The 20,135-nt window shown below is 41.1% G+C and overlaps 1 protein-coding gene across 1 annotated transcript; it reads left to right on the top strand.

The window, feature by feature from the left end:
- Positions 1-1,936: 1,936 nt before the first annotated feature.
- On the top strand, positions 1,937-15,856 carry urb1 (URB1 ribosome biogenesis 1 homolog (S. cerevisiae)). Its single transcript, XM_022748973.1, is given in 38 exon segments — positions 1,937-2,075; positions 2,342-2,481; positions 2,573-2,724; positions 2,831-2,960; positions 3,059-3,155; positions 3,238-3,323; positions 3,409-3,534; positions 3,639-3,769; positions 3,850-4,045; positions 4,161-4,298; positions 4,421-4,594; positions 4,687-4,819; positions 4,931-5,053; positions 5,143-5,255; positions 5,370-5,489; positions 6,035-6,151; positions 6,273-6,411; positions 6,518-6,676; positions 6,915-7,114; positions 7,214-7,432; positions 7,516-7,701; positions 7,797-8,634; positions 8,758-8,962; positions 9,035-9,358; positions 9,471-9,658; positions 9,750-9,860; positions 9,941-10,004; positions 10,100-10,268; positions 10,663-10,765; positions 10,859-11,019; positions 11,102-11,213; positions 11,418-11,524; positions 11,747-11,890; positions 12,122-12,231; positions 12,363-12,569; positions 12,693-12,934; positions 13,195-13,773; positions 15,384-15,856. Coding segments are annotated over 38 exon segments (6,861 nt in total). The 5' UTR covers positions 1,937-1,942; the 3' UTR covers positions 15,569-15,856.
- The last annotated feature ends 4,279 nt before the right edge of the window (positions 15,857-20,135 follow it).

Here is a 20,135-nt window from a genome sequence, read left to right on the forward strand (position 1 = left end):
GAAGCAGTGGGCTATAATCAAATCACCAGGATTCCAAGTAACATCCCAGACAATAGCAGACTGCCTGCAGGCCCAACCTCACAGTGGATCTTACATAATGATCTTTTAACATAGTGAATCTGGAAGCTCCTCACAGTAACTAAACTATTTCACAACATACGACATGTTGCATCTGCCTCTAAAAGTGATTCACAGCATGTCTGTGGACAGGATGGCATTTGATCAATCGGGCGTCTTGTATAATCAGGTCAGCTGCTGTGAGCCAGTTAACCTGTAAGTCGATTCTCAGTGAAAAGTTTGCGCAAACATCAAAGTTCAACCTCAACCCAAACAAAGGTGACCCCTGGTGGTCATGTGACTGAATGGCAACTGAAAGAGCACATTTATTCATGAGAATACTGCAGATTTTATGCTGCCATTCCCATTTGTGTGGAACAGATTACAATCTCATTCATACCTCTAAATAATAATAACTTTTGTCTACCCCAGCAATCACTGACAGCACATGTGTTTCATTTGTAAATGCAGTCTTTGTGTGATGTGTAAGCGAAACATAATGCAGCCTTACTTAATGAAGCTTTGAGCACAGTCACCAGATGAGCTGCTTGAGTTTCCCTCTTCATTATCATCTAATAAATATCCAATTACAAACTAAAAGACACTGCAAGACTTTTTACATGACAATTACCACAACTTGACAAAAATTGATTTTATATTTCAGAAAACCTTGTGTTTTTAATTGTTTCACTAATGAGCATTGGGCTCTTATCAGTTTCACATCAGCCTTGAGATATTGCTGGGCACGGCCTGCAAAACTTTGTTGAAAGAATAACTGAGAGGAGGCTCTACTTTGGTTGAAAACCACATACGCTTAAAATAGGCTAGCAAAGCTAAACCACAACTATGTCTATGTGGTCTCAGGAAAATGTGTTTTCCCAAAATTATTATGCTGTATTTGACTGAAACTAAAACAAGGTATGTTGACAACTGGACACTGTAAAAACAAAAACAAAAAATGCACAGAAACGCTTATCTTCTCAAAGATTTACAAAATGAAATTGTTGTTAAGAGGTTTCTATGAAATTGATGACATCTGTGTTGTCTCTGATATTACCTAATCATAATGTATATGAGGACTCTTCATCACAATATTCAAACCTAATACATTAATAATATAGCTGAATGCTTTCTTGTGAGACAAAACCAGCTGCTACAGAAGATATAGAGCAACGAGCAGTTCTACAATGTCAAATTGATTAGCACACTAATGCTCATCGAACGTTAAACATATGGGTCAGACTACTGTAGACTATGACAATGCACATGTTGCTCATCCTCTTTCATCCTGCTAACCTGAGATATATAACTGCAGGAGAAAACAACCATGACCAAAACATTTTTCTTGGCAGTTTTCCCAGGTGGTTACAGATCTAATGCTACAAATAACATATTACAATAAGCAAATGGACATTCTTCAAGATTCACTGATATAATAATAATAGCCTAGTATTTCAGTGTATCATTTATGGAAAGGGCTACAAGCAGGTTTACACAGTATCAAATGTAAATGGAATGCACCCACCTATCTGTTTGTGTGTATATAATAGCCTCTTATGTATTTTGGCTGCTAATAAGAGAATAGGCTATAGCTGTTTAGGCCTAATTAGTAGATCTACATTGAAGAGGTATTAACAGCTTCATCGGGAACACAATGGTAATGCAGCTTAAGCCTTATAGAGCTGTAGAGAATGGAGCTGGAACAATGAAGGGAACAGAAGTTAAAGAGGGCGGAACTAAGCGTCAGCATCATAAAGTTTCCGACCGGACGACATTTCGTTGCACAGCTTTCTGTTTACACCACAACGTGGGAGATTGTGACAGAAGTTTTATGGCAGGGGAGTGAAATTAAACCTATAAATCACTATAATCTGTTTTTCTAAAAATGAAAATGGGTAAAAAGCGCCGCGGCGAAGACTCGGCGGAGTCAGACACTCCGGCGAAAAAAGAAAAAGTAGCGGAGTTCAATGGGACCGTATTTAAAGCCATGCTAAAGGAGCCCACCACAGCCATTAAGGGTGAGTGTATATGCACATTTTGTTGCTTTTACACACATCTCGCTGAAGTCATTTAAGTCCAAGTAGTGTTTTTATACACTTTGGTGCAGTCAGTGTTTGAGCACCATCTCTACTGCCTGCACACACACTGTCTGCAGTCTTCTCCTCTCATCCCCTCTCATCCCCTCTCCTCTCCTCTCATCCCCTCTCCTCTCCTCTCATCTCCTCTCATCTCATCTCCTCTCCTCTCCTCTTCTTTGATTAAATTTTTTTTTTATCCCCTGCAGGGCTCGAGACATTCATATCAACCGCTAAGAAGCTGCCATGCTCTGACCTGTATGACGTGGTTGAAGGGTATATTAAAATCTCTATGGAGTGTGCAGAGATATTCAAATTGCTAGAGGGAGAAAAGCATATAGAGAGTGAGGTAAGATGAAGCGCTTTTCTCAGTGGATGGGACTGGCTGACTTCCTGTTTTTGGACCAGTGAGTCTCTAATTGAATCTTGCCTCTGTCCAGATGATGCTGATTTTTGAGAGCTTGGAGATGATCCTTCTAAGGACAGCCAGTGACCTGACCCACTTCAACATGGTCGGCAATGCTATTGTGAAAAAGATTGTTTCTAGCTACATGAAACTTCTGCAGGGATCTTTCCATTCAGAAAACCACAGGTTGGTCTACTGACCTCAGCACAGGGCCCTTAGTGTCAATCCTCAGCACAATTTACGATGTGCCTTCTGCCAATGGACCTAATGTTGTTATAACTCACGTTCACAGGTTTGTCCGTCAGTGCCTCAGTCTCCTTTCCGCCTTGGTGTCTCAAGGACCAGAAGCTGCTAGAGAAGTCTTAAGTCACATTCACATCAATAAAGCGCTGTCTGGCCTGGCAAAGAGAAAGGACAAAAAGGTGTGATGTAACATTTATCTTTACCGGTTTTCAGTGTGTATGGGAGTTGTTGGGCTCTTTAGATATTTATGCTTACATTTACCTCTGTACATTTCCAGGGAAAACCTGATGTCCGCATGGCTTTTATCCAGTTTGTGCTGTCCTTTTTGGTGTCTGGAGATAATGCTACAGTCGGACAGATATTAGAGATCAAAGGTAATAATTAGATATGGATTACAATTTACACAACAAGCTGTTCCCTCCGGTGTGTCGATGACATGTTAATTTTGTGTGTCAGAGCTCCTGCCAGAGATCCTGAGCACGGGTCTGAAGGAGGACAGGATGTCTGTCGTCAATCTCATTTTGTCCACACTGAAGACTAGAGTAAGTTTTCAGTTGCTCACACTTTTCATTTAAAACCAAGTGTATAGACTTGATAATTACATCTGTGTCGTTTGTCTTTCTGCAGGTTTTACTAAACAAGGGCATAAGTAAAACACAGAAAGTGCGTTTTTTCACACCCGCCGTGTTGGCGAACATCGCGTCACTGTACAAATGGAATGGGATTGTGGATGCAACCACTGATGATAACAGAGTAAGCTATTTGCTTTTCTCTTGTGTTTGTTGAAACGAAGGCTCTGTCAGCCAAATTTGTTTCTCAACTTGTGGGTCTAACTTTTTTATTTATTTTTTCGTAAGATGTCGGAGAACTCAGAGCATGCTGGGATATCTGTCATCCGGGAGCTTGTTCACAGTTTCCTTCTTGACCTCTGCTCCTCCCGTAAGCATGGCATCAGCTTTCATGATGCCAGCCTTGGCACAGCTGGCAGGTAAGTAACCTGATGACAAGTTTACTTTTTTATTCCTCTGAAAACCCCTCATGTTAATATGTGATTTCATTTTTTTCCAGATCTGGTAACATTGTCTTGCTTCAGTTCTTGGTGGGGCTGAAGCAGGCCACAGAGGATGAACTGGTGGCAGAGCTGGTGGTGAACGTACTGAAAGCCAGCCCTGATATTCTGGCCAGATACTTCAAGGAGACTCAGTATTCATACACCCCCCGCCTCAAAAGTGCTTGGCAGGACAATGTCAGGCTACTTAAAAAGGTAATTATTCCTAGTGTATTTGTTTATATTGAGACATCTGTGTTAGCTAATTGCTTTTTTTTTTTTTTTTTTTTTTTTAAAGACAATAACCCTCCTGTTTGCTTTTCTGTGTCAGATCTACCAGGCCCAACCAGAGCTTTCTGCAGTCTTTCAAACCAGCGAGGTCGTCCCTCTTCCTCGCCTGCTCTCCATGATTATGGTGATATCTCTTCCTCCTGTCTGTAACAAGGCCTTCTTTACACAGGGACTCAGTGTAAGTGATCGAGCCTCATAAAATAAATTCATTATCACGGCCGACAATGGGGGAAAAAAAGCATTAAATATGTATAGTATTTGGACATTTATTTTCAGAATATCTGCTCTTGTATCTGACAGCTTGCCAACACAGCAGTGCAGCTCACAACTCTGTCCATGATGAATTTCATCTTGAAAAGGGCCCACAAGAATATAGAGTACCTTTTGGATAAGTCTGAGTGGAACAGCTCGGATGTGTACACTCTTGATGTGATGGGGGACTTGGTGCAGCAGTACAGGGAGACACTCAGCAAGGTATGCTCAGGAAAGTGCTGTTATTGTACACACAAATAATAATGAGGCACCACTCAGCAACTCAAGTACCTGCTTTTTGTGCCCTGCTTCAGATTTTGCCAGATATGACAAGCATAGTCGCAAAGTGGCAGTCCCTTAGCAAGAAGGAAAAGACAAGCGGTGAAGAGAAAAAGGCCAAAACAGAAGGGAGCGGTGAACAGACAGATAATAAAAACGAAGTGCCTGGTAATAACATTTACAGTACATTTATATTGTCTATTCTGGTCAGCCCTGTGAAGGTAAGGGGAAAAGAAAAGCGATGTCAGTGGACTGACTCCTGTATTTTATGTTGAGCAGATGCTGAGACAGCTGAGGTCATCATGCTCAAGGCTCTGATTCTTCAGGTCATTTGTCTCTACCAGAAAGTGGTGCCACATCTGGTTAGCCAGTGCAAATTTGACTTCAGCAAGCTCTTAAAAGGTAAGAGTGGAGTGTGGGTATGACTTTCGGTAGCGGTGTGATGTTTAACAGTCGCCTTTCAAGCTGAATCACTGTCCTAACCTCTGCAGGGATTGTGTCAGAGAAAGGAATGAGAGAGGAAGTCCCCCCAGTTTTGCAGTATCAGATACTGCAGCTGGCCTTAGATCTCCCCGCAAGCAAGTTCTCCTGGTTCCGCATACAGGTGAAGAAGTTACACTGTGTTATTTTATGATTTACTGTGTCATTTTCAGTGATCGTGGTTTAGAGGGTGTTGCTCTGTAATCAGCATTGTGATCTGTATTGCTTTTATTCCCAGGATGTTGCAGACACTGAATCATCATCTGGGGAGAAGTCAGTACTTTACCTGCTTCTGAAGATGTTTGTCAGCAGCAGCAGCAGCCACCTGAAAACCTCCACACGGATGCTGGTTCTGAAAGTGAGGAACATTTCCTCTTTTCCTCTGTGCATTTGCTTTCAGTTTACACTATACGTGAGACATAGATATTTAGATATTTGATATAACTTTAAATCTTGATAACTGTTTACCCCTCATAAACAGTGGGACTTTTCTCTTTACATTAGAAAGCCACATGATCAACAAAATGTAATAGAACAAAAAACTCAAATACACTTTTTAAATACATTAGCATAGGTTCCTCCCTGCAGTAGATGTCAAGAGTAAAAGTTTGTAGTTTGACAGTTTGTAAAATGTATTATTTCATCTGAGGGTACAGCATCATTTCCAGGGGGTAAATTAGCAGTTGGTTCAGTCCCTACAGTTAAGAAAAGCAGTTTGTCCTGAAGCGTAATAATACAGTGGTAAAACTGCATATTTATGAAGTTAATGAAGTGAGAGCAGCTTAGGAAATATATCTATGTTAATATTTAACTGCAAGAGTTTCACATAAACTGTACCAAATTTTCTCCCAGCAGTGTTGGTAAAAGGTAACCACTGTTCTGTGTTTCCTGACTTGTATTCAGGTGCTAAAGGACAGTGGGGTGTTTGAGTACACCTGGACTGAACTTGAGCTCTGGCTCGACCAGCTGGCCAGAGTAGAGCCAAATCAACAAGAGGCTGTCATCCAGTTCTTGGAGAGGGTGAGTCCATCTACGCAACATTTCTACCTGTTACTGTCTTGCTGTTGGTTAGACAAAATAAGAAATTTTGAATCGTAGCATAGCAGTTATATGATCCTGAACTCCTGGTCTCTGACTCTAGGTATTGGTGAAACTCGTGTGCAACTCCTACACATACACAGATAAGGTTGCCAGCCTGGTCCAGGAGGCAGCTTATCTGCAAGCTAACCTGAGTAGCCAGGAGGGCGACGCTGCAAGTATCCCTGTCTCTCACATAGACGGTGAGCATTTTTTATAGATGGAATCTCAGAGTGATCTCTTCTATCCATAAGCATGTCTGTGAAACTTTTTTTTTTTTTTTTTTTGCAATCTGACCTTATGTTGTAGACGTCTTGGACATGCTGGATGTCATTATGGACGGTAATGACGGTGAGATGGAGAAATTTGGTCCAGCACTGAGTGAAGACCTCATTATCCAAACCTTCCCCTTCAGTGTGGTGGTACCTGCCGCTCTGGAGGCCCGAAACAAACTGCCAGCAAACAAAGGTGAAGTCTGTCTTAATTTGGACAAACAGAAAACTTATTCAGTCAAAAAGTGAAGAGTAGAGCAACTGTTTTTGGGGGCAGACCTAAATTTTCTTTTGCAGCTTGACAATTTATAATTTGCTGCATCAAAAGTGCAACTTTTCATCTTCATGCTTGAAGTGTTCTCTCTGTTCTGATTAATATTTCAGAAGTAATTGTATGATATGTTTTGATAACAATCTGTCTCTTTTTCCCTCAGGAGTTGTATATGAGTACTTATCAGCTGTGCTCTCTGATGTGCTGCACTGTCAGAGAGAGCCACTCCCCCTCTGTCTGGCTCTGCTGCAGTACGATAAAGAGCTCGTATCCTCCGAACTCGCTGCTTCTCCTCATCCTGCAGTCACACGCCTTCATCAGTATTACTCCAGATGGCTACCGCAGCAGTGCCGCGAGGAACTGGTCAGTTTTAGTGCCACCAAGAGAGTGGTTAAAAAAGGGTGATCTTTTAATTTCATCATGTAGAAAATTACAGTTCCTCTGTTTGTTTGTTTTTTGCAGTTCAAGTCCTCTGAATGCCTTTCAAAGGGTCTGCCAACCCCTAGTTCATACACTGCACTGATGAAAGCTGCGTATAGCCAAGGACCAAGCGCTTTGCTTGAGGACACCTTCACGAAAAATGTGGAAGAAACTCTAGCATTCATCTCGATGGCCGAGTTTCCAGTAGCAATCAAACAGATCTTACTCTACATCAAATCAACAGTGGAAATCTTTGGCACGGTAAGAGACAAGTAAGACAAGCTCACTATTCAGTAAAATGCCAAGTTGAAAGTGTACACATCACATCATATTTTTCTGCACAGTTCTCCAAAGACACAGGAGCTGCCATTCTGAAGACCTTAATGGGACAGCTCCGGGATTTGGTGACAAAGCTACTTGGTTTTCAGGAAACCAAAAAGCCTGAGCCAATAGCAGAGGACCTCCAAGAAGGATCAGACCTCTTCCTGGAACTCAACCAGTCATCCACAGTAGAAGCCGATAAAGAGCAGGTTGGAAAAAGTTCAGCTTTTACAGTGACCAACAATATGAAGTTTATGTCTATTTTTAGATTTAGTGCATCTAATGTGGGCCCCTCTCTCTTTAGATCCTTGTTTCGGCTCTTGGCTCCATCTTCAAGCATCCATGTTTGGAGCAGTGGTTTCTGGCGCTGGAGCTGTCTGCTTTGCCTCCTCATACTCTGAACCCTGTCAGACTAAAGCATCTGTGTGCTCAGCTGACTGATGACATTCTGGCCCTGCTGAAGATCAGCGCTCCCATTCTTGGTGATCTGAGTCGCCTGGAGCTTCTCTGTAGCTACATGGGAGCTTTAGAAAAAGCTGCTCTGAAGGAATTAATGGAGAAGGGCTCTCAGGCTGCCAAGACACAGTCCAGACCTTTCCACGCCCTCTTGTCTCTCCACAGCTACATGGACCCCTGTAATCTGAGGGAGGTGGTCTCCAAGTTGCTACTCCTCCCCCAGGAGAGCCTCATCTCTCCCGGCAGCGAGGGCACACAGGCAAACCTTAGTGTCTACGGTCATGCAGCACTGCAGATCCTTACAGAGTGTAAATCGAACCCTTCCCAGGACCACAGCAGCTTTCTGACACAGGCACACTTCCACGGCCTGGGCACACTGCTGCTGTCCTGCTCCAGCCCTGCGCTGGAGGCGTTCCTACTCCAGACTCTGTCAAGTGAGCCAAGCAGTGCCAAACTCATCCACACAGATGTGCTGCTGCACTGTCTCCAGCAGCCTCTCTCAGACACGCAGGCCATCAGCTCCCTGCTGCTGCAGAACTCCTCCACCCACCGCCTCTGCTTTGAGGTGTGGTGTCTAGAGCCAGCAAACATGGAGAAGCTCTCAGGCCAGACAGAAACATTCCTTCCACTGATCAACACCTACTTACAGGTGGCAAGTAGAGAGGACCCAGCCAGACCCAAAGAAGGTTTGTCCTGAAACAAGTTCTCTGTTGATTAAAAGCATACAGCAGCGGGATTTATCACTCTTTTCTTCTGTCATTACATGTTGTATATTAATTTAGATATGCTCTATTGCTGTGTTTTTATAGTGCAAAAAGAAGTTTTAAAAGTCCTGAAGCAAGCACTACTCACCAAGTTGTGCCAGTGTGTTCTGGGAAACCTGACAGAAGCCTCTGGAGGCCAGTTTGCTGAAACACTAGCCAATCTGATCAAACTCTCTGCAAACATCAAGGACATCAGGGATTTGATCAACAATCTGCCCAGTGCTCTTCAAAAAGTGGACAGTCTTGAAAGGTAATCATGAACTCTTAACAGAAAGCAAATTATCAGTGTTACGTGTTACTACCTAAATGTTTTCTCCTCCAGATGGCAACTAGTGGACGTTGTTACTGAGAAACTTGCCGATTGCCCAGAAGAACTAGAAACCTGGAGGAAGTCTGTCACATCTGCTGCCCTCAAGTGTCTCATCACCTCTTACAGTCACTCTAAAGATCAGGCTACTTCCCCAGCAGAGCAGGAGCAGAGTGTCCTGGAAAGACTGCAGACACTCCTAGTGGGTTTACTGTCCTCATACATACTCTACATTTATGTCTTCACTTCATGCATTTAATAATCTATCCTCTTTACACAGACATCAGCTGCAGACATCACTGCATCTGAATGGAACAGCTTTGTCAAGAATGGACTGAAGTAAGATATTTGTTGAAATCTATTCTGCTATTTAATCAGCATTGTCACATCAGATATTTTTTTTTTTTTTTTTTTAATGAATGACCCTTAATGAAATATTCTTCCACTGTAGATATCGGTACAGGGATCACCACTTCCTGAACACGTTGAGCAGCCTGTTGAACCTGCTGTATGGTGGCGGTGAAGTCCAGAAGGATCTGATACCTTTATCCACCCTTCACATGATGACCAGCAGCCATTCCCTGTTCCTGCCCACCATGCTGGAGTCTGATGAAGAGCCGAGCAGATATCAGGCTAAAGGTACCGCACATAGAAAGAGACTACATTACAAACCTAAAGCTCTATTCCTCAATCACTGAATACAACCATGTTTATTTTGTTTGCATCTCAGAAGCGTTGGTGTCCCTTCTTCTTTGTCTGGTGAAGAAATGCCCAACAGTCTGTAACATCAGTCACTTTGTTATACTTTTGGGAGCATATGGAGCTACGCTGAATACTTCAGGTAAAACATGAAATCTAAGGCCTTTGCAAGTTTGTGTTTGTTGTTGTCTTTTCTTCTTACATCTTAATTTGTTTTTGCAGATCAGAATCTGTTACTGCTTCTCCAGGAATATGAAAGAAACCATGTCAGTCTGCTGAAGTTTCAGTAAGTTCCATTCGTTTAAAAAAAAAAAAAAATGTTGTCCATGCAAAAAGTGTGCTTGTTTGTTGCAAACACTCAGCCTGAGTTTCCAAATGCAGATCCTTCTTGTGGGGCCCAGCAGCTGTAGAGCACCACAAGACCAGGAAAAGCCTGGGAGCTTCTCTGTGGAAGCAGACGAGCTCAGACGACCTGTTGGCCCTGCTGAAAAGTGACAGGATGCTCCACACTATTGCACACTTTCCCCAGCAGCGCAGAATCATCCTGGAGGTTGATATTTTAATTTATATTTACTTTCCGGGAACTGCACTTGTACAATAAGTTACTGTAAAGGCTCAGTTTCCCCAAATCACAAATATATTTTCTCAAATACCCCGTGTGGTGATAGTTTTGGTTTGACATATTCTGAACAATTTATTTGGTTGAAAGTAGTTCCAAATCAATCACAGTTAGGTTTTTCAAGTGTGGTTTTTCATTTCTTAAAGCGTCAAAAATGAAATCTGACTCTCCACTGTACTGGTGTGCTTGGTAGAAATCTCACTGATGGGATATCATGAAACCTCACATATCTGTATGACTAGATACCACTAGTAGTCCGTGAGACAATGTTTTTTGTTAATTGGATGAACTGACCTTTAACATATATATTTTCCCTCTCTTATAGGAAGGCAAGGAGCCCCTGTACAGCAATAACAGAGTGAAGGACCTTGGGAATTTGTACGATCCCTGTTTTCTTTTGCCTCTGTTCAGCACCATACTGCAGCCAGGTGAGTATATTTCAACCTACCTACCTTCACCTACTCATCTGTTTTGGTCATCAAGGCTTACATGTGTCGCATTCTTCATCCTCTATGTGACAGAGTGTGTGATTGACTGCCTCAAGTTTGTATCCAGCCACGCTTTTGGATTAACTGTAATGGCTCTAAGTAGCTACGACCCAAAGGTGAGGGCGGCAGCGTACCATGTGCTGAGCTGCTTCTACCAACACCTGGAGGGTGCTCGGCTCAGGGAGAAGAGACAGGTAAAGAGACAGGGAGGTGGTGTGTGCGTGTTTGAAAGAAATCACCTCCAGAAACACTTACGGGCTTGTTTCGGTCAAACAGCTGCTGTACTTGATGGACACGGTGAAGAATGGAGTCCGACAGCAGAATCAAAGACTTCCCTTTGTCCTGACCACTTACATCACAAAAGCGGCTCAGCAGATGTTAAAACCTGGTGAGTAACCTTGAAAACTTGAGTTAGTCCCTGACCAGTCTCATTTCACCCACAATATTTACTTAAGGATATAAGACTTGTTTTAGACTGAACTAATGTATGCTTTGTTTCATTTCTATAAACAATATACTACCACTGCAATAGCTGACTCTGCCTCAGGCTCATCGCCCTTTTTTTTCCCCCTTGTTTTTCCTGATTTTCCAGAGGACCACATGTATGTGGTTTTAAACAGGTTCCTGCTGTCCCATCAGAGTTTGGACTTCAGAAGAGTCCCTGAGTTCTTCAAGCTCTTCTATGGCTTCGATTTGGAGGTAAAGTATTACAGGAAACTGCTGAAAACATGTTGTTCTGCAAGTCATTAATCTTGATTGGTGAATTTTACCCTGAACAAATAAATGACTGTCCAAAGAAACTCTGTACGTCAACAACTTTCAACCTTCATCTTGTTTGTTTTGCTTAGGTCAGGCTATTTTTTTTAGACTGATGTTATCTGTTTCTGTGGGAGGATTACTCACTGTCTGCTTTTTCTGCAGCACAAGATGGAACGCGAGTGGATCCTGGGTGTGCTGGAGGAAGGGATAAGTGATGGACACTGCTATGAATTGTGCGACCAACAAGGCATCTTTCAGAGCCTTTTAGGCTTCAGCAGCAGCCCCCTGTGTGATGAACACGCCCAGGTACACACTGCGGAAATCACAACGATTCAACACATTAACAGTGAAGTCAAGATAAATGACAGAGTCTTAAACTCTGTGAATAAAGGGACGAATTAAGAACATAAGCATGAAAACTCACAGATTAGATAGAGGACAGGGTGATTGATGTGCTGAAATACACTTCATAAGGAAAACAAATAAATAGCTAATGTATAATGCGGATTTATTTTGCATGTGACTTCTCTCCACTAGGCACAGATTATCAGGGTGTTGTGCCAGGCCGCCCGTGTGACCAAAGCAGCTTATAACCTCACCAAAAACTGTGGGCTCCTAACCTGGATGATACAGATGGTTGAAAAAAGGTAAGCTTCGCAGTAAGGTCCCCCTTATTATTTTGGCTCTTTATTTTGACATTATTATTCATTTTACCACAATAATCTCTTTAGTCAGTTTCAGATTTTCTACATTAGTCTGTTCGCATTATCCTCCTCAGGAATCGAGACCAGCAGCTGCTAAGTGCTATTATAGATCTGCTCCACATGCTGTGGTTCACTAACCTCGGGCAGAAGGAGAAACAGGTGGATGGAGCTAAAACCACCTCATCTAAAGAGGAGAAACCTCAGAGCTCAGTGAAGTATCTCCCTCTCCCACTCATCAGTGACTTCCTGTGTGTGGCGTTAACCATCAGCAGACACCTCCGGTAAAGCACTTCACCTTAAAACTGGCTGTCAGAAGTTGCTGACAAAAGTTGACATCACACATAACAAATGTTGACTGTCTTTTGGTCAAGAATGTCAGTGTTTGTTTGACCTCCTCCTGTCAGGTTGGGTGTGAAGGCTGCTCAGCTCAGCCCGTTCCTGCAGACTCTCTGCTCCATCCTGAAGCATCGTGGGACAGCTCTCAATGTAAATAAACAGGCCGAGTGGCTCACACTCCTCCCACAGCCTCTCTCCTGCACCGAAGCCCTCGCTCTGCTCCTCTGCTGGGCCTCCCTGTCCTGCAACACGGCACTCTGTTCCCAAATACAGGTCTTGGCTGAAAAGTGCAAAGTAAAGGAATTGCTGGGTGAGTGTATCCTTCTTGAAATTCTGCCACACCAAGAAGCTTGAAGGAGATGATGACTAAAATGGCTGACATTAATTTCCCCAAAATTATGATTAATATTTAATACGAAGCTTTCAGGGCCTACAATGAAGCCATTGCATTTCATACTTTTTCCATTGCAAACTACAGAATTTAGAGCTTTGTTCTGTTTCACAGTATCTAGATCATTCCATGTATTTTTAATGGGATAAACATAGTTTTGTTCTCATCTTCCTCCTCAGGGATGGGGAAAGATAAGGCGCGAACTAAAGGCTCCTTTTCCCAGGCCTGCACCGAAAAAGAGAACCTGGCAGACGACACTGAAACTGAGAAACAAGGAGAGAGTCCCCTGACAGCGTGTAAACATTACCTCAGCAGTATTTTTGTTCATTGCGAGCCTGTGTTTCCCCTCTCTGAAACCCAGCAGGTTCAGCCAAGAGACAAATTAGATCCCAGTCGGTTGGCCAGTGATACTGCGCACCTGCTCACCAAGTGGTCCCTGAGGTGCTTGGTGGAGGACTCGTATGATGAAAACAGAACAAAGGACTTCCTGCAGTGGTTTGAAAAGGCGGTGATAAAACACAGGGAAATTGTGGATGTTGTGTTGCTGGATCCTGGCTTCAAAGCTGACCTCCTTCGACTCTACCACCAGGCCTTTGAGGCTCAGTGTCAATCCAATGTTTTGGCGAGAGTAGAAACCTTTCAGCGATTTACCAACATTATGATACGCTTACTGGAGAACCAAGGCCACCTTCCAGAGCTGCATCAAGCGGTCGTCTCCGCCTGCCTGCCAGAGGCCACTCGTGATCAGTCTAGATATGGTAAGAGCTGTCATCTTATCCACAGACTCACACTCCCACATTTGTGACTGCTAGTGTGCGTGCATACAACCACAGGTTCTTTGTTGTATTGACACACGGGCGTCACGGAGACGTTTAGAGCAGGGTTGCCCAAGGTTTTAACAAGAGTGACAAAAATTCACCTTGATGGGGAGGAACTTTTAGTGAAATTTGGGGGAAGGTTGGGCTATGCAAAATCCATACATTACAAAATAAGACTAACTACTAAACTTTCTGAATGAAAGAAGTCTGGCATATGTGTCCTATGACTGTCATTATGATATTAAAATAACTTTAAAATTAACACTACAGTTACAATAGGGTCCTCGCACCCTTCGCTGCTCGGGCCCTAAGAACATTTGTCCAATTCAGCAGTGGACAATGTAACTGGATAAAGACATTGTTAGGTTTTGCAACTTTTATTTTAATTCTCATCCAATCCCAAATGCTGTTGAGGTGTTGCTCTTACAAAACACTGCAATCAGTCGATATAAAGCCCTATGTGTATCACATTTGTAGTCAATATCATTAATATTAATATCATTCACAAAGCCACTCAAAAGTACAAAAAGTACAGACGTCACACAGATTAAGACTGATGAGAAACTTGATTTTGACACACTCTCATGCATCAGTCAAAGACAATATGCGTACCTGGTGACAGTGGTAGAAAGTAACTAAGTACAGTTATTCAAGTAGAGTATTTAAGTACAATTTTCAGGTACTTGTGCTTTACATGAGTATTTCCATTTTACGCTACGTTATACTTCCACTTCACTACAGTTCAGAGGAAAATATTGTACTTTCTCCCCTACATTAATTTGACTGCTTTAGTAACAAGTTACTTTTAAGATGAAGATATTACACAGTGGATTATACAACACGTTGTTAAAGATTAAACCAGTGGTTTCTGACCTTCTTGGCTTCTGATGTCTTACAAAAAGCAGTTTGTAGTTGGTGTCACATTTTAGTTGTCTTTGAGTTAACAGCTCCTCCAAATGTTTCCCTGTAAACTTCTCACCTGGTTTTATGTCGATGAATGTTCAAACGGTCCAGCATCTCACCAAAAATCCAAACTGAAAACAGATTTGTGTATTTGAACATTTTCTTCTTTCTTCTCCCATTTATGATCTCACAGTCTCTCAGATTTATCGGGTGTCCTTGTATATAAAAGTAGTTCAAGCTAGCTCCACCCCAGCAGCTACAGTAACATGCTGCTTACATACTGATGCTTCAGTATAAATAATCAATTGATGTAATATTTAATAATATATCAGCCAGAGAGACCAAACCAGTACCTTTACTTCAGTACGTTAACTACATTTTGCTGCAGACATTTATGTACTTGTAAAGGAGTAGTTTTTACATTTTTGTATCGGTACTTTTAGGTAAGAAAGGGATCTGAATACTTCTTCCACCACTGCTTGATAATAATAGAGATTTTTTTTTTAATGGTCTTGGATTATTAAACCTACGTAAATGTATGTTTATTTTTTCTTAGTCAGTACGGTCTCTCTGATGTGTCCCTCAAGCTCATTTGTAATTAGTTGCATTATAAAGAAATTAAGCCTTTTGTTCTCTCTCCTTTCCAGATGCAGGGCTGCATCTGTTGTCGTTGTACATCCATGAGTTGTGGAGTGGAGCCACATCAGCAGAGCTGTTCCTGTCTCATGTCAGTTTGGTGACCAGAGCCAAGTCTAAGAGACAAAAAGCATCCAAATCACCACAAACAGCCATCAGAGCCATCTGTAATGACATCATCTCCTTGAAGAGTTAAACAGGACGTCTGAACACAACTGTGTTCTTTGAAATAGATCAAATGAAAAGAAACACTGTATTCTCTGATATTTTTCTGCCTTGTTTTGCTCCTGTAAAAAGATTGAAGATATTTTATAAAACCCTCTGTTATAAAAAGGTTGATTTTCAAATCTGTCATACATTTGTCAATTTTTTTAACACATGGTTCCTGTATTATTTGTAATTGTATGTGTAAACTTTTGGTTTTACAACACAAAGAATGTTGTGGACTATGTGCAAGAAATTGGGTTCAATGCAGTAAAGCTGCCATCAGGATGAATCCCAATAACACACCTGTGCTCTCGTCCTTTTCATTTCTAGGGTTCACATACACACACTGCTTTTAACACACATGATTAATAGTTACTGACCATTTTTGTTTAATGGTAAATGTAGCCTTGCATTTTGTAGGTATTCAGTGAAGCAGAATCATTGACTACTCTCTAACATACTGACAATCTAACTTTTCTCTGTTTCCCTGGCATCATCTCCACAGCTGCATTTTAAATTATTATCAGTCTGAATTTGTCTTCATCACCTCAATTTATAAACATTTTCGTACGTATCCATAAAAAGTGTTCTCCTTCAGGTTCAGGTCAAGCTGATGATATACTTTGGCTTCCTTTGATTTTGCATCTGTGACTCCTGCAATAATAATAAGAGGAAATGTTTAAATGTTATTGTAGAGCATTGTGACACAAGCTCTGTCTGTCTGTCAGTTTATTGTAAACCCACTTCCCTCTGCTTTGATTCAAGGCAGTGACACATTGAAAGATGATGCTTCACACTTACCGTGTTAAGTTTCCACTGCTAGACATTAGATTCAAAGTGATAAAGAGGGATCCCACAAAAGCAGCCAGAACTATCCAAAATATTATAACAATTGAATCTGAAAGGGAAGAGGAGAATTGTTGTTACCTTCATGCAACACAAGAAGACAAATACACAATTATAGAAAGCACAAAGACTTACATTTATTGTGTTTCAGCTTGCTCTCATCCACAATCACAGGATCAAGATAATCATAATAATATTCCCATTCATAGGGAACAGCGCTGGTGTTGGAGTTCTCTACAGCCATTTTCTCATTTTGGGAGAGAGGTAATGCTGTTTAAAAGTTAGCAGAGAAAAATGAAAATGAAAAACAGTATCTGTAGAAAGTTAGTCTATAAGACTTTAGAAAAATCCTTCCACTTCTTACCCACATGTTTGTCTGTTCCACTCCAGCTGTTCTTCCCTCCTGTCAGTTGTGCTGACTATATTTCAGCAGATGAATGCAGTGTGTGGGTTTGGCCAGGAAACTGAGTGGGTAGGGTGACATGACCAATGAAAATACCTCATGCTGTGCTCTGGTGCTCTGTTTGCAGTTAATGAGTGGGTGTGATGAGCCGCTCCTTATTACACTTTATTTTATTTTTGGACATTATTAGTAGTAGTTGTTTTTTTTTTACCTAGGATTTGATGGATCTTTGGTAGTTTTCAAAACATCCTGGTACTACCCACTCCAGTACACTAGGGGGCGTCCCTAGTGCACAGCACACACTTTAAGATACGATCATGAAGATTTAGTATTTCTGGTCCGAGAGTGAATACTCTATTGCATAGAAGTCTAGAGAATTGCGCCTATACAAGTAAACAGCGTGGCAGCTGAAGCTGCAGCAGATGTATGTGCGGGTTTATTTCTGTCTGTTAGTGCCTGAAACTCCACGAAACATGGATGCTGAGAGTAAGAGTCTGCAGAGTCGACGGCATCGGCTCCCTGCTGATTATGATGCATGAATGAAAGCGGTGAGAGCTTCTCCTTAATATACCCATGAGTGAGAGTTTGTAGTCACATCCTAGTCACATACAATACTAGGACTTAAAACTATGTGGACAGTGGAAGACTTCCATAACTTTTTTGCGATCAGTAATATGCAAGAACATTGCAATGGCCATAATATGGAAGTGTCACATTATATATATTCTTTGAGAGATGAGTTCCTGTGCCAAAAATAGGGAATCGTTATCATAAATTTCTTTATTTCTATTATTAATTGATTTCTGTTTTCAGAAATATTTTGCTTATGACATGTCATAATTGATAATATTTTTGTCATTATTTATTATTTCTCTTCAATTAATTGTCCCCATTAGGCTGCTCAAGATCTGTGGGACAGACAGAGGCTGCTTTATGCTTGGCGATGCAGGGTAACCTTCCCAACACTGGTTTCAGACACCGTACATCAACACAAGCTGGTTTACTACAGAACAAAAGCTGTTTGATACTCAGATTAGACAAGTGCTCAGTGTAGCCCAGCATGTGTTTGAGAGGCTAAAGGGTAAATGGAGGTGCCTGAGCAAACGGAATGAGTGCAGTGTGGAGATTGTCAAGGACATGGCAGAGACATGCTGTGTGCTTCATAATCTTTGTGAGAGAAACAAGGATATGTTCCCTCCAGAACACATCAGTTGTGAACCACTTCAGACCATTAATGGAAAGCCTCTAAGGACTAATAAGACACTCATTTCTTGCTGAATGATGCAGTATTCCCTTGTTTATTTCTGAGTTGTTATATCTTATTTATTTATATATTTATTCAATCAAAGACAGTTTTATATAGGTTTATATAGACTGTGTTGCAAATTCACAAGAAACTACAGCTGATACCACCTAATGCAAAAATAAATCAATGGGCACTGATGAATAACAGTTAACTATGTGTAACTGCAGAGACAGTATATATATATATATATATATATATATATATATTTCTCTACTAAATTATGGCTGCTGTGGTACATTAAGTTTTTACCAGTTATGAAGATCACATCATCCAATACAGGATAATAAGAGCCTTATTTAAATATTTTATTCAAACACTGTTCAGGAGGTTATAAAGCAATATTAAATGACTTATATGACTTTCATAATGTCACTTGGATCATTTCTTACAGCCAAAACTAATTTGTAAAATAAGCCAGTATACAAGCTGTTAATCACAGTTAATAACAGCTACATAAATGCTGTTACAGAGATAAAAGACATTAAAACAATGTTTAATTCTTTTTAAGTAAATAGAAAATATACCTCTATTAATGCCGACATTTGTTAAGTAAAGCCATGCTGCAGTATTTAAAATAAAGAGTAACTGACTTAATGCCATCAGCCTATTGCTACTGTTCTGTAGTGGGATTAGAATGTGTAAAGTAAATAAGAATAAAAATAATAAGAATAATGCTCACTCTTCCATCCTCAGGTCCCGCTTGTTCTCCAACCAAGGTCTGTGGCAAAAAGATCATTGCATTGAGAAAACTTTTTTGTTGTGTCACTGTTAGTCCTTTGTCAATGAGTCTCTGTAAGAACAGTAGTAGTAGAAAGTAGTTACTAAACATCTGTATTGTTTTATGTGCTATTTTATTTGATAAAATAAAGTTTCTATGATTTGTAGAAGGGTATAATTTATTATGGTCAAAATTCTCTGTGAACCTGATGAAACATGAACCAGTGTTTCCAGTTTTCACTTTGCAGCTGTGGTCTTTATAAATCGTACCAGGGCTTAATGCTTCTGTGTCTATATCAAACATAAAAACTAGATATCAATAATATTCAGTTTTAATTGGGGGCATGAATGAGACAAAACGGGAGCTCAGCAAGGCTTGACTAGTGTTTACGATTTGAAGCACTGAGAAGCAGGTGATATTCCTAGCCTTGGATGTAAAAAAAAAAAATCTGACCTGCGACAACTTTAAGAGAATAGTGTGTATCCAGCGTCTTTTTTTGTTTTTTACTCAATTTTTCCTAATATGATCCAAAGCGGTGCAAAGTAGGACCTCCTCTAAATCCATGTTTTATCAATTGCTAGGAATAGAGAGAGTTAAGGGTTAGACATATACAGTGATGATTCTCAATTGAATGGGATACACACTTCCTTCACAGTCACATGTTATGTGAGAAAACACATTGCTTAACTTTGGTTTTTGTGCGTTGGATACCTAAGTTTGCCAGCTCGTGGACCATGAACTGAATGATTTTTTCGTCTCTCTCTTGTTTCTGCACGTTAACACCAGCCCATATATTTAGCAAGGCTTTTGTTTCACTCTTAGACCAATACTACTACTATTAGTGGCTATACGTGGACATCATGAAGGCCAGCCTTGAAGTCCGCATAAACATTCGCGTAAAAAACGGTGACAAGCAGTTGAAGTAGCCTTTGCAGTGGGAATGGTCCTGGAGGCTCAGGTCACAAATGATCACCACTACGCAGACAGGCCGCCTTCATGGCCGCTCCATGATAGTCTAATCGTGGTTAGACCGAAGCGTGGATCCCGGGTAATTTTATGATTTTTGAAAGAAAAGAGTAAAGTGAAGTTGATCACCATGTTGGCAATCAAGAAATACATATGGGAAAGCGATTGCATACAATAAGAGATCCAAATGACTTTAAATGACAATTTTCCGATAGTATTGAAGGCATCATTATCTCTTGATGTCACACGTTTACGGATGCGCAATCACGCACGGGGTGGAACCGCGAAGCTAGTAGCAATTCCTAGCATAGTAGAGC

Source organism: Seriola dumerili, unplaced genomic scaffold (genome assembly GCF_002260705.1).
Source record: "Seriola dumerili isolate Sdu_G_001 unplaced genomic scaffold, Sdu_1.0 BDQW01000134.1, whole genome shotgun sequence".
Classification (NCBI taxonomy): domain Eukaryota; kingdom Metazoa; phylum Chordata; class Actinopteri; order Carangiformes; family Carangidae; genus Seriola; species Seriola dumerili.